This window comes from Geotrypetes seraphini, chromosome 6, assembly GCF_902459505.1.
Source record: "Geotrypetes seraphini chromosome 6, aGeoSer1.1, whole genome shotgun sequence".
Taxonomy (NCBI): domain Eukaryota; kingdom Metazoa; phylum Chordata; class Amphibia; order Gymnophiona; family Dermophiidae; genus Geotrypetes; species Geotrypetes seraphini.
The window spans coordinates 211329614-211346028 of record NC_047089.1 but is presented as its reverse complement, the minus strand read 5'-3'; the positions used below and the strand labels follow the sequence as shown (position 1 = coordinate 211346028).

General features: G+C 44.7%; 1 protein-coding gene across 4 annotated transcripts in view; it reads left to right on the top strand.

Moving 5' to 3' along the window:
• Positions 1-16415, top strand: part of ASH2L (ASH2 like, histone lysine methyltransferase complex subunit) — an 83116-nt gene that overhangs the window by 34218 nt on the left and 32483 nt on the right. For all 4 annotated transcript variants that reach the window (XM_033947910.1, XM_033947909.1, XM_033947911.1 and 1 more), the window contains 3 exons: positions 4624-4719; positions 4896-4991; positions 5813-5888. In XM_033947910.1, coding sequence (XP_033803801.1) covers positions 4624-4719; positions 4896-4991; positions 5813-5888 — 268 coding nt within the window. The remainder of the gene's footprint in view (positions 1-4623; positions 4720-4895; positions 4992-5812; positions 5889-16415) is intronic.

Genomic DNA, 16415 nt, shown 5'->3' with positions numbered 1-16415 from the left:
TGAGTCGAAGGATCTCCCTGCTGACCTCGGTATCAGCTCGACAGATGATGACTCTCCTGGGCCACATGGCCTCCACCGTCCATGTCACACCCTTCGCCCGCCTCCATCTGAGAATCCCTCAATGGACCCTGGCCTCTCAATGGCGTCAAGACCGGGACCCGATCGACCGTCCCGTGACAGTGACTCCTTCCTTGCAACGATCGCTCCGCTGGTGGGCCGACTCTTCAAATCTTTCCAAAGGTTTGCTCTTCCTCGCCCCACCTCACAACAAGGTACTCACCATGGACTCGTCGGAGTACGCTTGGGGAGCCCATCTGGACGGCCTACGCACCCAAGGGATGTGGTCAGCAGAGGACCGTCGCTGCCACATCAACGTGCTAGAGCTTCAGGCCATCTATCTTGCAGCTGTAGCGTTTCAACATCTGCTCCACGACCGGGTGGTTCTCATCCGAACCGACAACCAGGTAGCAATGTACTATGTAAACAAACAAGGAGGAACAGGGTCTTGGTCCCTTTGTCGGGAAGCCCTGCGCCTCTGGAAATGGGCAATCTCCAACAACACCTTCCTTCGAGCGGTGTACATACAAGGAGAACAAAACTGCCTGGCGGACAGACTCAGCCGCCTACTCCAGCCACACGAGTGGTCACTGCACTCTCAGACCCTACGACAGGTGTTCGAAAAGTGGGGGACGCCTCAAATAGTGGGGGACGCCTGTTTGCATCCCCCCACAATCACAAGCTGCCTCTCTTCTGCTCCCGGATACACTCCCCGGACCGACTCGAGGCCGACGCCTTCCTCCTCGACTGGGAGGGAAGGTTTCTGTATGCGTTCCCGCCGTTTCATCTGATCCTGCGGACGCTGGTCCACCTGAAAAAGGTGAAAGCCACCCTGATCCTGATTGCTCCTCACTGGCCACGCTAGCCTTGGTTTTCCCTTCTACTTTAACTCAGTGTCAGAGATCCACTACCTCTGCCTCGGTTTCCCTCTCTACTATCACAGGGTCAGGGTTCGCTGTTACATCCCAATCTTCAATCTCTTCATGTGAATGCTTGGTTTCTTTCCCCCTGACTTCTCTCCCTGTGTCTCAATCAGTCAAGGAGATACTGGAGGCCTCTAGAAAGACCTCGACGAGAACCTGCTACTCCCAAAAGTGGACCAGATTCTCAGCCTGGTGCTCCTCTCACAGCCAGGACCCGGTGTCGGTCCCCGTCCCTCTGGTTCTTGACTATTTACTTCAATTATCTCACTCTAGCCTAAAGACCAACTCCATTCGAGTACACCTCAGTGCGATTGCGGCTTTTCATCAGCCCCTGGAAGGGAAAGCCCCCTCGCTCCATCCCTTAGGCTCTCGCTTCATGAAGGGTCTTCTGAATGTCCACTCTCCTCTCAATCCTCCTCCAGTGGTTTGGGACCTTAACGTGGTCCTGGCTCAACTAATGAAACCTCCATTTGAGCCCCTAGCCAAATGCCATCCAAAATTCCTCACTTGGAAGGTGATTTTCCTGCTTGCGCTCACTTCCGCTCGGCGGGTTAGTGAGCTACAGGCTCTGGTAGCTTACCCACCCTTCACTGTATTCCACCATGACAAGGTGGTACTCCGCACTCATCCAAAGTTCTTGCCTAAAGTAGTGTCTGATTTTCATCTCAATCAGTCCATTGTCTTGCCTGTGTTTTTTCCCAAGCCCCACTCTCACCCCGGAGAAGTGGCGCTCCACACTCTTGACTGCAAGAGAGCGTTGGCCTTTTACCTCCAACGCACTCAGTCACACCGGAAAGTCCCACAACTGTTTTTGTCCTTCGACCCAAACCGGTTAGGTCACCCAGTTTCCAAACGCACCTTCTCCAACTGGTTGGCCGATTGCATCTCCTTTTGCTACGCTCAGGCTGGTCTCGCGCTGCATGGTCGAGTAACGGGACACAAGGTCCGAGCGATGGCAGCCTCCGTAGCATTCCTCAGTTCCACACCTATTGAGGAAATCTGCAAGGCTGCCACGTGGTCTTCAGTTCATACTTTCACCTCCCATTACTGTCTGGACTCACTGTCCAGGAGCGATGGCCGGTTCGGCCAATCGGTTTTGCGAAATCTATTTGCTTAAATTGCCAACTTCCCTCCATCCCTTTTCAATTAGCTTGGAGGTCACCCACATGTGAGAATATCATGCCTGCTTGTCCTGGGATAAAGCACAGTTACTTAACGTAACAGGTGTTATCCAGGGACAGCAGGCATATATTCTCACAACCCGCCCACCTCCCCGAGGTTGGCTTCTTTGCTAGTTAAGTGAACTGGAGACCACGAGGGGATGCACCCCCTAGTGGAGCAGGAAGGCACGCATGCGTGGAGCAGCAGAGCAAATTTAAATCTTCAATCAAGTTTGCTTGAAAATGCTTCCGCATCGGGGCTCCGTAGATGACGTCACCCACATGTGAGAATATATGCCTGCTGTCCCTGGATAACACCTGTTACGGTAAGTAACTGTGCTTTACAGAAGGTGACAGAAATATGTGAACAATGGAATCCTTTGCATTTATCTTGGTGGGGGAGAGTACAAACTGTTAAAATGATGATTTTACCTGTGGTTTGTTACCAAATGGGAATGTTACCAGTTTTCTTCCAGGGGTCTTTCTATAAAAAGTTGAATAGTATTCTAACAAAATTTATTTGGCTGGGTAAAATTCCTAGAATTGCTTTAGTGTCTTTACAAAAGCCAGTTATGGAGGGTGGGGTAAATTTTCCTAATTTCTATAGGTATCATCAGGCCTATATATTGCGTCAAGTTATGTATTGGGTCCTCCCAGAGCCCACTGATAATATCCCAGACTGGTTCTGGTTAGAGACCTTACCATTAGATATTAAATCTTCCAATGTACGTATTCCTGCCATCATCCAATGCTTCCAGATGATTTTAAAACCGCTAATTTTGATCTTGGGGTTTAGCCAAATCGTTTGAGTTGTTGATTTGTTATCGGAATAGGAGTTAGATTATTTACATATCTTAAGGTTTTCCATGTATCAACAAATATTCTATGATCTTTATATAACCTTGGCATTTTGATAATAAGAACATGACCAAGTCTCAAAGGAAACATGAATGCTTGAGTTTTCACAATTGCAACATAAATTTGGTCTCAACAAATCACAAAGTTATAGATGGTTGCAATTGAAGCAGGCCATTCAGGTGGGGTTCCCTGAATGGAAAACTCTTATCAATATAGTATGGAATTCTTATGCTTTCAGGTGGATTTCATGGGTCACCAAGCCGCACAGTGGTATAAATTAATATCTGGATTTGTGAATAAAAAACCAAAAACTGGCCTTCGGGACATTTAGAGTATTGAGATTAAGCATCAAATTAACACATCTCAATGGCCACGACTTTGGTCTTGCAGGATGAGATGTACAGTATCTCCATCTATGAGACAAACATGGTTCTTTCTTTTGCATAGAGCTTTTTGGATCCCTGTTCATTTACAAAAATTAGATAGCTCTAAGTCTAATAGATGTTGGCACTGTCATCTTGAGGCTGGGACATTAGATCACCTTTTATTCTATTGTCCATTTATATTATTATTTTGGAAATCAATTTGGCCTCAAATAAATAGGATGTTAGATAATCCGGTGGCCTTGACATATGATACTATTTTATTTGGCATGGCAATGAGAGCAAAGAGTCAAATTTCGTCAAATAATAACAAACTTTTATTTATATTGACTGGAGTAGCCATTCAACAGATTACATATAATTGGAAAAATTAAGAGGTTAAATTACAACTTTTGGTGGAATTCTGTATGTCATATATATATATATATAAAATGGAGCGTATAATAGCAACACAGAGAGGATATTTTGATAAGTTTCAGAAAATATGGGGACCATTAACAGATTTTTGCAATGAATAATAGCATTTTCCCAAGGTAAGATATTCGACATGAGGGGTTGTGGGTGAGTAATATTTATTAATACTATAATGTATATGAATGTGTTAATAATTTTGATATATTGTAGATGGAATTTCTGTAGAGGAAGGGAAGGGGATAGGAGGGTTTTTTTATCCTAATATTAATTCTTTAGATATTAGATGTAGTATATAATATTTAAGATATTATAGAACATAGGTATTGACTGAAATGTTATATTTAAAGTGTTACATGAAAGTTAATCAAGTGTATATATACAAATTCGTATGATTTCATCTGATACACTTGTTGTAATATGTAAAAATGAATAAAGAATTAAAAAAAACAAAAACTAGAAACAATGTTAAGGTTCTAAAAGCTGGTCTTGTTAATCTCTCTTATACTACCTCTCATTTCACTGCTGATGGTGATGTCCTTTTGAAACAAGTGTGATTCAGAAGACTGGAGGTACTTATGTATGAAGAACTTGCCACTTAATAGAGCAGATCACAACAAGTAAAGGCCAATAGGCCTATCCAGTCTTGACCATTATTTAAATCCAAACTACTAAGGCTCTGCTGACAATTAGGATATTTCTCTGTATCCAATTCAGATTTTTACATCAGGATCTACCAAACTTGAGCCTGATGTGCTGAAACTGGTGAAATTTGTAGAAGTATGATCCATTTATAGATTAGCATACTTTTACTTCTCCTTTCTTACACAGGATATCATACCCTTCATTGACAAATACTGGGAGTGTATGACAACAAGACAAAGACCTGGAAAAATGACTTGGCCAAATAACATTGTGAAAACAATGGTAAGTTATACAATCAAAAGCCTACAAGAGACTCTCCCACACTGTGCTTTTTATATTGCTACAGTCTAGAATTTGGCCTCAGCCACTTAGGGAGAAACTGCTTTTTATAAGAGCCCTAAGAAGATAGATTGTTTGATGTCAGATAAACTGTTTCAGGAGGCTTTGCTTTGTTTCAGTGCAAAGAACGGGATGTATTCCTAGTGAAAGAACACCCCGATCCTGGAAGTAAAGATCCAGAGGAAGATTATCCAAAATTTGGCATATTAGATCAGGTAATGAAGAGATGTAAACATGGATAAAATTTCATAGCTTGTTGGGTTTATAAAAGCACTCGAAACAATTTTTGTGCTTTTTTTGTTTTTTTAAAGCCATGTAGCCATTTTGACCTTGATTCTATAAAAGTCGCCTAAAGTTAGGTGCCACTGATAGGCTTAATTAGTGCTGATATTGGCACTCAACACCTCACATCGACTTTAATTGGACTTAATTAAAAGTTAGGTGCCTAACTCAAAAAACTCGATTTTATAAAAATAAGAACCTATCCCAAAGTGCCTACATTAAAAGTTAAGTTGCATGGTTAGGGGGTGGATTTTGGGCGTGTTTTCAAGTTAGGCGCCTCTAATTAGATGCCGTTAGGCTCTGATATAGGCGCCTAACTTTAGGAGAAGAAAACCCTGGAATAAATTTATGCTGAGCACTGCCTAAGCATGCTTAGGTGACGCTAAGCATTATTCTATAATGGGTGCCTAAGTTTTTAAGAATCGGCACTGATATCGGTGCCTAATTTAAGGCGAACTTTAAAAAATCTGGGCATTGACTGGAAGAATATATGGGGGGAAACAGGTTCACACATGGAACAGTGAATAGGGGAAATCTTTTTTTAGTCTGAAAGCTTTGTGGTACATGACGCTGATGATGTCTGTTATTTGCAGGAAGGCAGTCTGTTTTTTAACAATTGAAACGTGCTACAAGTCCTATAGAAATAATGGAAGCTTCAGTAAGGCCTGTTCTGGTAAATGTAGCTTGGAAATTCTGGAACTTGCAGAACTGCAATTGTAATCTGAGCTTCTTTTTGTTTTGTTTTGTTTTTGAGGACCTGGGCAATATTGGTCCAGCTTATGATAACCAGAGACAAAGCAGTACTGTATCTACTAGTGGAAGCTTAAATGGTAAGGATCACTGTACATGTCTTGCCAGGATTCCTGCTTTATTTATTGATTATCTAGTGTACTAGAAATACAAATACCTATAATAAGATCCATTAAAATGTGTTTATTTGGCAAATAAAATATGTACACATAAGTTCACATAACAGCTTTTCTCTGATCTTTCTTGTACAAATTTATTTCATGGTTTATTTAGCTGTGAGATCGTGAGCATAACACTATCACTCGGTGAAGATTCAAGCAAGGTCATATTAGCCTTGAAGAACGGCTTAATGCTGTGAAACGTTGGCATTTTAGCAGACTGCTTTAAACACTCGCAGTGGTTTCAGTTGCAAAATATCTCAGTCCTCAATTATTTTAAACCTCAACAGCAAGTTGTCACTCTATGGAAGTTTTTTATCCAATGATGTGGTTTGAGCTTGAGCTCTGCCAATAAAACCTGAAGCTTTTTCTTCCATTTGAGCAGACTCTCAGCTTCCTTTAAGTGGAGGTTTTTTTTCACTACATGATTTATTTAGCACCTGCTTTGTTGGATGGTTATCTAACAGGGAAGGACAGAGATTAAAAGTTCTCACGGTCATACAGTACTTGGAAAGGCCAAGATAATGGGGATTTAAGCAAGATGGTGTTCTGACTTTCTATTTTCACTCCCCAGCACCTCTAGCATACAATGATGTGTGTACGTGTGTGTGTGCACTCAACAGCAGATAAAAGCCATCTCTTGTTCCCCTCCTTTAGAGATCCCAAGTGCCTGTCCGATGCTTTTTTGAATTCAGATAATCTTCATTTCCATCACCTCCACTGAGAGGTTCCATGCATCTGCCATCGTTTCCATAAAGAAGGTTTTCCTTAGATTACTTCTTAGTTTAGCCCTTTCACCTTCATCCTATGTTACAACATTTCCAGAGCTTCCTTGCAATTGAAAGAGACTGACCTCTTGGGCATTTATGCCACAGAAGTATTTAAATGTCTCTATCTTATCTCCCATCTCCTGCCTTTTTTTTTTTCAGGGTATCCATATTGAGATCTTTGTCCCCTACACATATTGACAGACTGCTGATCATTTTAGTAGTCAGTCTCCATCTTGTTCATACCTTTTTGAAGATGTCTTCCAGAATTGTATGGAGTACTCTAAATGGGGGTCTTGCTAACTTTTATACAGAGGCACTATCTCTCCCTTTTTTTTTTTTTTTTACACAATGTGCCATGGAGAACTCTGTGGCTTTCTCTTCTATTGCTAGCCATGTTTGAAAGGATTCCTGGGCTCTGTGAATAGCTTTTTTTGAAGGCATCTTCCAAATCTGTGTATCCAAGTAAAAATAGCATGTATGAAAATTACCTTGTTGTATTTTCACTACAGGCTTCTATAGCGAGTGTTTTTGTAGCCAAGTTGAAAAATATAGTCAGAAGTAAAACAGTATAGAACTATTCTTTAACATTAAAACTGATGATCACACCAGAGGAAAAACGTCAAAGGCAACTTTGTGGAGGCTACATTATTTTCTATGTAGGTAGCCTGCATCATGATGAAAGCACTTACCCTTGTAGATGGCAAACTGCAGTCTCCCCAAAATAGCCACTTTTGAACTTTAGTTTACTTCTGAGGGGGAGGGGGAGAATTATCTAGTGTGAACATCAATCATTTTATTAGATCACTGAATCCCAAACCTGTCCTGGGGGAATCCCAGTCAGTCAGGATGTCAAGATATTATAACGAATTTTCATGAAACAGATTTGCAAATCTCTTGTGCATATCTTGAAAACCTGACTGGCTGGGATTCCTCCAGGACAGATTTAGGAAACCCTATCTTAGAATAGAGTACTGAGTACTAGACTAAATAAGTTTCTATGCTGTGTTTGGAATAGTGAAGCATGGCATTTGACATGAAGCTATTTGGTTGTTTTTTTTGTGGGGGGGCTGGGTTGTTTGGGTTTTTTTTGTGGGGGGGGTTTACTATATTCAGTTGCCAGTTATCTTAGCTTTTTTTCAGTTTTTCTGGAGATCTGAATTTTGTGTAGTCATTGCTACCCCCATCCGTGGTTATCAGACCTTCAATGCTCAGTTGCTCCCTTTTTCATCTATGGATAACACTCAAATACTAAGATATCCATTTACCAGTGGGATAGTTACTTAAGAGGGATCATTGTGGTCTCACTAATAATTTTTATATTCTGTAATCTTTTAGGTTTTTTTTTTACAAATTAGAGCTGAAGGCATGTTTTAGTTAAAGTACTTTTGGTCCATCACAAATGAGTTATGATATACCTGAAGCAATGGAGAAGGAAGTGACTTGCCCAAGAGTCTCAGAGCATCAATGGAACAAGATGGATTAGGGCCAAATATTCAACTGGTGGCGATCAGCATTTTGCTGACTGCCACTGGCATTATATTGGGAAGTTTCATGCAGGCTTTGGCATCGCATTTCCGGGTATAGGGAGCTGGCTAAAACCTAACCGTTAAGTGCAATATTTGACATTTAGCAACTACGAAGAATCGCATACCCACATAAAATGCAGTTTTATTTTTACCGTAATCAGTTAAGAGCTGAGTGTTTCCCCAGAATGCCCACAAAATAGACAGTTTCTGCTTGGGTTGCTAACTGGACATTTTCAGCAGCACTAACTGGTTAAATGCACTGAAAATGCCCGGTTAGCCCTGAACAGGCAATTTAATCATCCTCTCCCAGCTATTTAAAATCATTTTGGATATTGAGCCGTAGGTTCCATTGATTCTTTTGTTTTTTTAAAAAAGCACTAGGCTGCTACTCCCACCTCTGTATGGATGCCATCTAACCAGGGTATTCTCTGCATAGATGCAGGTGGAGATCCAATTTTACATTTTGGAGTTTGCTAAACACAGCCAGGCCCCTCCAGTCTACCACAATGCCATGGCAAAGGTTGCTAAATTTATGCATTTTTATGAAATTGCTATGGGAATTCAGGGTATAAATATGAAGCTTCAGTGTATGTTATTGGGCTTATCAATTATAAAAGTCAGTTCAGCTCTCATTGTCCTTACATCCCCCCCCAACCTCTGAGCTCCTCATTTTTTTCCTCTTGTAATACTAGAAGCTTGGAAGAGGACAGTAGTACGCCAAATTTTCCTCGTAGACCGATGAGAGGAGGTATGCATCAGAGAAGGACATGGCCCAGTGTACTGCACTGTTGCTGTCCTCCCAAGCTATAAACCATCTGAGAGTCGATATAGATGTCAAATTGGGAGAGGAAGAGTGAGTGAGGGCATCAGTGTAGCAGTGATGGCTGATGTTGAGGAGAAAAAAATTAAGACAATGTAGTAGGTACCAGTGATGCAGAGGGAATGACTGACTAACTGAACCAACTTAAATTAATCAGACACATAAGAAATATTCAAAAACTACTACAAGAGCCAGGGTCCCCTGCCCCTAAAATCACTAATTTTTGAAGCCCCCTCCCCATGTAGCTCCCATGGTCTGCTTTTAGTGCCAAAATCACTGTTGTGGGGGTCTCTACCTCAAAACACCTCTGTTTTGCTAAAAAATTAGGTTAGGTGGTCTCCTCAGGCCAGGATGCTCTGGAATCTTGCCAGATTTTCTGTGGATATCTGGCTAAGGACTGTGTTGTGTCCACATGCAGCACAGAACGTGAGGGGGGGGGGGGGGCAGGAGCCACAGACTTATCTTCCCCTAATCCCTCTGGTGATTTGGGATCCCAGTTAATTTGGGTCCCAGGTCAGAAATCCTGGTCAGAGCTGGGAAATGCCGACAGTGCAATGCCTAGCAATGCGCAGCTGTGCCATTAATGGGAAGCCCCAGGAAGAGACGCAGGAGCACCTGAAAGCTCCCTCGGAGTGTCCTGGTCAGGGCTTTGCTCCAGAATTTATTAGCATGATGTATGAAGCATATTTGAGTTACAGTGGCCGCATTAACTCCTCAGGGGTCTTGGCGACTGTAGCGCCAGGAATTTCTCCTCAGAGCGCATGTGCCCCACAGCAAAATCATGCTTGCAATATGGGGTGGGGCTGTCTGATGAAGACTGGGAGGAGAAGAATTTTGTTTCTCTGCCATTACTCTCCCAATCAGGGTCCTCAGTAGCAGGCGATAAGGCCTCATGCTGGAAGATACCAGAGTCAGACCAGATAGCGGCCCTGAATCTTAGAGAGGACCCCACAGTGTACATGGTTTTTTAAGCTCTCAGCGCTCTTAGAATTCAAGATAGAGCAGCCCCAGTCTTATTTGGCTCAGTGCTTGCTTATGAGCAGCAATAAATTTCGGACTATGTCCTTTTCCCCCCACCGGACATCACTAGGATGCTCACAGACCATTGGGATGCTCCATAGGGTCCCCTCTGAGTAGCAAAGGCCATGACAAATTGTATCCCATTGAGCACTGAATTTCAACAGCTTTTCATCTCATCTAAGGTGGATTCCCTAGTGGTGAAAATTACAAGTGTACCCCAGTGAAGGGGGAGTTGTGTTAAAAGGATATGCAAAATCACAGGCTGGATTTTGTCCATAGGAGACAATTTGAAGTAACAGTGTTGGTATTAAAGGCAGCAGCAGTGGCATCTTACGTTGCATAAGTTATGTTAGACCCCCACAGGAGAAAATGATGCATACATTCAATTCCTCTTGGAGGGAGTTGATTTCTTGGCAGATGCACTGTATGATTCGCAAGTTGGATGCGCACCTTCTTGCGAATCACATTGAGGGATACGGAGACCACCATTCTAGGTTTCAAGGGCAAGTTGGATCCGCACCTTCTTGCGAATCACACTGAGGGATACGGGTAAACATGGTAATCATCAGGGAACACCTAGCTTAGCCTCCGCGTGCGCGGGTCGCCGGACTAGATGGACCTAAGGTCTGATCCGGTGAAGGCATTTCTTATGTTCTTATGATCTGTTCAAAGTACTTAATAAGTTCTCTGCATATGCTATCCTCGCCCATAGAATGCTGTGGATTAGACAGTGGGCGGGAGATTCTGCCTCTAAAACAACTCTGAGCAAATTGTCTTTCAAAGGACAATTGCTTTTTGGTAAGGGACTGGACGATCTGATGGCTAGTGTACAGAATCACAAACCCAAGTCTCTTCTAGATGGCAGACCGGGAAAAGTGATCAAGGTCCAAGTAGTAGTAGAGGCTATTAGACCTGGTAGCTATCAAAGCTGTACTGATTGAAGAATCGGGATTGGGACTCAGAAGATTGGAGGCTGATTCTAGACCTGAAGTCAGTAAGCGCTGCCTTCAAGGTCCTGCTCTTCCTCATGGAAACAGGTTGGTCATTGCCTCAGTGATGCCAGGGGAGTTTCTGGCCTCTAGATCTAAATGAAACCCATCTTCATAGTCCCATCTTTCTGGACCACAGGAAATATTTGAGGTTCCATGTTATGGAACAACACTTTGGAACATTTCCAGTTCTCTGCTCTGTCATTTGGGCTGGCTACAGCACCACAAACTTTCACCAAGGTCATGGTCATAGCAGCAGTTTACTTCTGCAAAGAGGGCATTCAAGTACATTCATTCCTGGACGATTGGCTGATTCGAGCCCCGTCTGAAACCAAGGACAGAAAAACAGTGAGATGTGTGGTCCAGCTCCTCCAGCCACAAGGCTGGGTCATAATTTCTGGAAGAGTCACCTGAAACTGACACAGTCCCAGGAGTACCTGGGCATAAGTTTCAATATGAAGGAGAATGGGGTTTTTCATGAGGCAGATAAGGGAGCTACGGGACAAGTCAGCACTGACAGCTTGGTAGTACTTGTAGGTGCTGGGCTCAGTGGTAGCAGCATGAGACATGGTCCAAGCTATGTCTTGGTTCTGTTCTATGGTTCCAGACTTCCAGCAACTGTTTGTCCATCCGAAGGTGGACTCCGCAGTGGTGCAAGTGACCAAGCACACCTCCCTTCCTAGTGAGGTGGAGTGAGGGTGGAATGATGCTGAAAGACGCACAGGACTGAAGAGTGAATGCGGTCCTGAAAAGACAATTTGAAGTGCTGTCTTTGGGTATTGAAGCTGCAGCAGCTGCCTCATTCGTGGCGCATGCCCTCTCATACCTGACTGCGGATGAGTCCCTCGGAGCTTGAGTGCACTTGTCCCCACACATCTTTGCAGAAACATGATGGCAGATAAAGGCCAAATGGCCCATCTAGTCTGCCCATCTTCAGTAACCTTTCTCTCTCTTTCTTTTTCTGGTCCTTAGTACTGTGGGCAGGCACATCTATCCCTCCCTAGACTTATGACACTGTGTATCCGCAACATAAGAACAGATTAGGTTCTTACCTCGGTAATCTGGGTTCTGTTAGGATACACAGGAGTCCATACTGCCCTCCCTTTGTGGAATTTTTTGATTTGCTTGATTTCTGCCTCGGACATTGTCAGTGTCTATATCGGAACCTCTGCTATTATGCTTAAGATAAAGAAATGATCTGTTTCAGGTATTGGGTGTTTCCCTTTCTCGTTCCTCCTGAGAGTGTCCCATAGCTCCTGCTTGTTGTTACCCTTAGCAGGTTGGATTCAAGTTACTCATGCGAGTGTTTGGTTTTGGGTTTTTTTTCTCTGTTTATTTATTAAATGTTTATTGATCATTGTTCTATTTTCTAAATTTCAGAGCAAAGCGGAATGTGTTTCTTGCTGGGGAAGTTCCCCGTGCCTCTCCTTCTCTTTTCTTATGTTTTAGTGGAGTTTGATTGCTTTGGTACCAACTGAGGGGGGTGCTTTGCTCCACTGCAGGAGGGGAGGAGTTCTCAAGTTCTTAAAGGGTTGTCCTTCTGCAGTTCGCGGGAAATGGGAATCAACAGCTCAAATATGGACTCCTGTGTATCCTAACAGAGCCCAGATTACAGAGGTAAGAACCTAATCTGTTACTCATTTTATTCCAAAATAATTTTATGTAATGACTGAAAATACAGAGATTATTTTGGTGACACAGTTGGTGCAGTTTCCATCTCAACATTTTTGAGCAATTAAAATAATTTCAAATTAAATTAAACTGGTTTAAAATTATTCCTGTCTCTTTTTTATTATTATTATTATTAAACTGTTTAATTTTTCCTCCAGATAAATACTGTTTATACCCCTTGCTCTTTAGTTCCTTATCCATGCCAGACCAGTCCAGAAATGGCTTTTGTTTCCCTTCTGGCAGATGGATACTGAAGAAATGGCTCAGAGCTGACCATCCCTTTTACAGGAGGTTAGTACTGCCTTCTGTATTCAGTACCTCTCATTTTTGAGAAAATGGTGACGACATGGTCTCATGCAGCAGGTTTGCTTGGTCCCAGCTCATTGGAGGTTCCCAGTCAGATTCCTAGATAAACAGTTCTTGGATTAATTCCCCTTGCTTAAATAAATGCTGGCATGTATGTTCCTGGTTCTTGAGCAGATTCTCAGGGTTCAGCCTTCAACTGCCTCTTGTAGAGCAGAAAAACAGGAGGATATTGGTACAAGCAGTCTGATGCAGTATGGCATGCAAAGGAATTTCTGTTACATCTGCTCCAGAGTCATTAAAACAGGTGTTTCATCCCAACCCGCAAAGTGGGTGTTGCAGAAATCCAACACTTTTTTCTCTCCTCTGCTCCTCCCACTTGGCAGAGGACTACAGAGCCCCCTGCAGTTTTCCTTTCTGCAAGCGAAGCATGCAGAAGTCTTTCTGATCTGCTTTGCTTTCTTTCTTTCTTTTTTTTGCTTAAAGTTCATTTTCTGGTGGCCCTGGTGCCTGGAGACCCTGTGGAGGTTTTCTCTGCCTGGGAAAGGACGAAATTTCCACAACACTGGACTGCTGCTCCACAGGACAAGCTTTGTGTGGACTTGTGAAGCCAGCTTGCTATCTGCCACCTTTGGAGCTTGGGGTCTGTCCCCCTGGGAGCGTGCTTACCTTCTGACTTTATTGGAAGTTTAAGCACAGGCTGAATGCATTCTGTAAAAGTCCTCGGGATGCAGGCTGCATTTTCCTGCCTCCAGTCATGTGGAGAAGTTACATGGGGATGGAGCTTTTGGTTGGGGTCCATCCAACTGGCATCCCAAAGATCCTGAAGGTTGAGCTGTTTGGAGAAAATTTGAGGCAGAAAATCCTTGCCCTTCACTTTGTTTGGTATAAATAATTACATACATACTCCCTCAGTTTTTATTTCTACCTCCAGAGGAGGCCAAGGAAAAAATTACCAGACACAAAAGTGTAGTTTAAACATTCAAGGCCTTGGGAGTGTTTTTGCCATCCTACTAACTGGTAGGACAGCATCCAAAAAGTCTCACCCCATTACAAGTGACTGGCCATTTTATTGGGATTATGACATCATCAATTAATTCATTATTAAACATGTAGTTGGTGCATCTTCCAATTAGATTACAATTGCTTCAGTAATATCCAGTTACAAATTGCATTCTCCAACAATGTTCTTTTGGTTCTATTCAAGCCACATGGTTTCTGGTTAATCATACTTCATTAGTAATTTTCCTTAGCAACAATAATGACTTACCGTATTTTCACGCAAATAACGCGCACCCGTATAAAACGCGCACACGGGTATAGCGCGCAGAAATCACGATGATATGTACAAAAACTTTGGTATACCGCGCTCACGGGTATACCGCGCATGCTGCCCGACGCTCCTTTCGCCCGCCCTGACTTTCCGACTCTCCGTTCACCCCCCCTGACTTCCGTGCACTGTCCCCCCTTGAAGGTCTGTCCCCATCCTGAAAGCCTGATGCCCCCCCCCGACGTCCGATACATCCCTCCCCCCGAAGGACCGCCGACTCCCCAACAATATCGGGCCAGGAGGGAGCCCAAATCCTCCTGGCCACGGCGACCCCCTAACCCCACCCCGCACTACATTACGGGCAGGAGGGATCCCAGGCCCTCCTGCCCTCGACGCAAACCCCCCTCCCTCCAACGACTGCCCCCCCCCAAGAACCTCCGACCGCCCCCCCCAGCCGACCCGCGACCCCCCCTGGCGACCCCCACGACCCCCCACCCCCCTTCCCCGTACCTTTGGTAGTTGGGCCAGAAGGGAGCCCAAACCCTCCTGGCCACGGCGACCCCCTAACCCCACCCCGCACTACATTACGGGCAGGAGGGATCCCAGGCCCTCCTGCCCTCGATGCAAACCCCCCTCCCCCCCAACGACCGCCCCCCCCAAGAACCTCCGACCGCTCCCCCAGCCGACCCGCGATCCCCCTGGCGACCCCCACGACCCCCCCACCCCCCTTCCCCGTACCTTTGGTAGTTGGCCGGACAGACGGGAGCCAAACCCGCCTGTCCGGCAGGCAGCCAACGAAGGAATGAGGCCGGATTGGCCCATCCATCCTAAAGCTCCGCCTACTGGTGGGGCCTAAGGCGCGTGGGCCAATCAGAATAGGCCCTGGAGCCTTAGGTCCCACCTGGGGGCGCGGCCTGAGGCACATGGTCGGGTTGGGCCCATAGGATAACATAGCTTGCTGAATACATTTACCTAACCAAGATTGTTGCCTACCAGCTTGAAATGCTAGGGTCCTATCTACACCCATTAATTTTTGGATAAGCAAATAAGTAGCGGGAGCAGTGTGGGGTTTGAACCTACAACCTCAAGGTGCTGAGGCTATGGCTAACCACCCATGTCTAGCCATCTTCTCTCTGTCTATATACCACTCCCAATCAGCATTTCCCTTTTTATCCCTATTCTGTGCTCCAAGACATGCTCACCATCTCCCCTCTTTATATATCTTCCTGTGTCCAGCTTCTCCCCTCTCTTACTTCCTTACACCAATGTGTGTCTCACAGACTCTCTTTCTTTCCTCCCTCCCTCTGCTATGTTCAATATTTCACTCACTCTTCCTTCAGCCCCTTGATTCAGCTTTTCCCTTCCCTTCTCTCTCTTCCTCCCTGCAGGTTCTGCACCTCACTCCCTTCCCTCTAGCCCCATACCCATGGGTCCAACACCTCTATCCCCTCCCTTTAGTGCCCATGTGTAGGTCTGGCACCTCTCCCTTCACTCCAGCTCCACTCCACCCACCACATGGGCCCAGCACCTTTCCCTCTCCCCCCCAAATCCCAATACCAGATCTAGCAACTGTCTCCCTTCAGCTCCAGCAGTCCAAGCAACCCCCTCTCCCCTTCGTGGGTGCAGCAGCCCCCTTCTTCTCTATCGCAGGTCCAACAGTCCCCCCTCCCTCGCTCCCGATCGTGGGTCAAAACCAGCAAAACAAAAAAACTGTGACTCCCCTTGGTCGGCCCCTTTGCACCTCCCAGGGCAGGCCTACCAACCTCTTAGAAACTTCATGGAAGAAGAGGCACAACACACAGGGCTGTTCCAGGACCTTCTTCCGGCCAAGTCCCTCTTTCTAATGTAACTTCCAGTTTCGCCGGTACTGCTCTGCAGGGCAGTACAAAACCTTGTTCCCATACCCACAGCAAAGGGCCAATTTTATTTATTTTCTTATTTCCTCCCCCCCCCCCCACCGTTCTTGTAGGTTAGCAGCAGCTAGCCGCAGGAAACAATCCCTGTGTCATTCTCTATGTAGAACCAGTTCCTGAAAGCGAATTGGCCTCCAGCAGATATCACTTAGAAGACTGGAGACCCA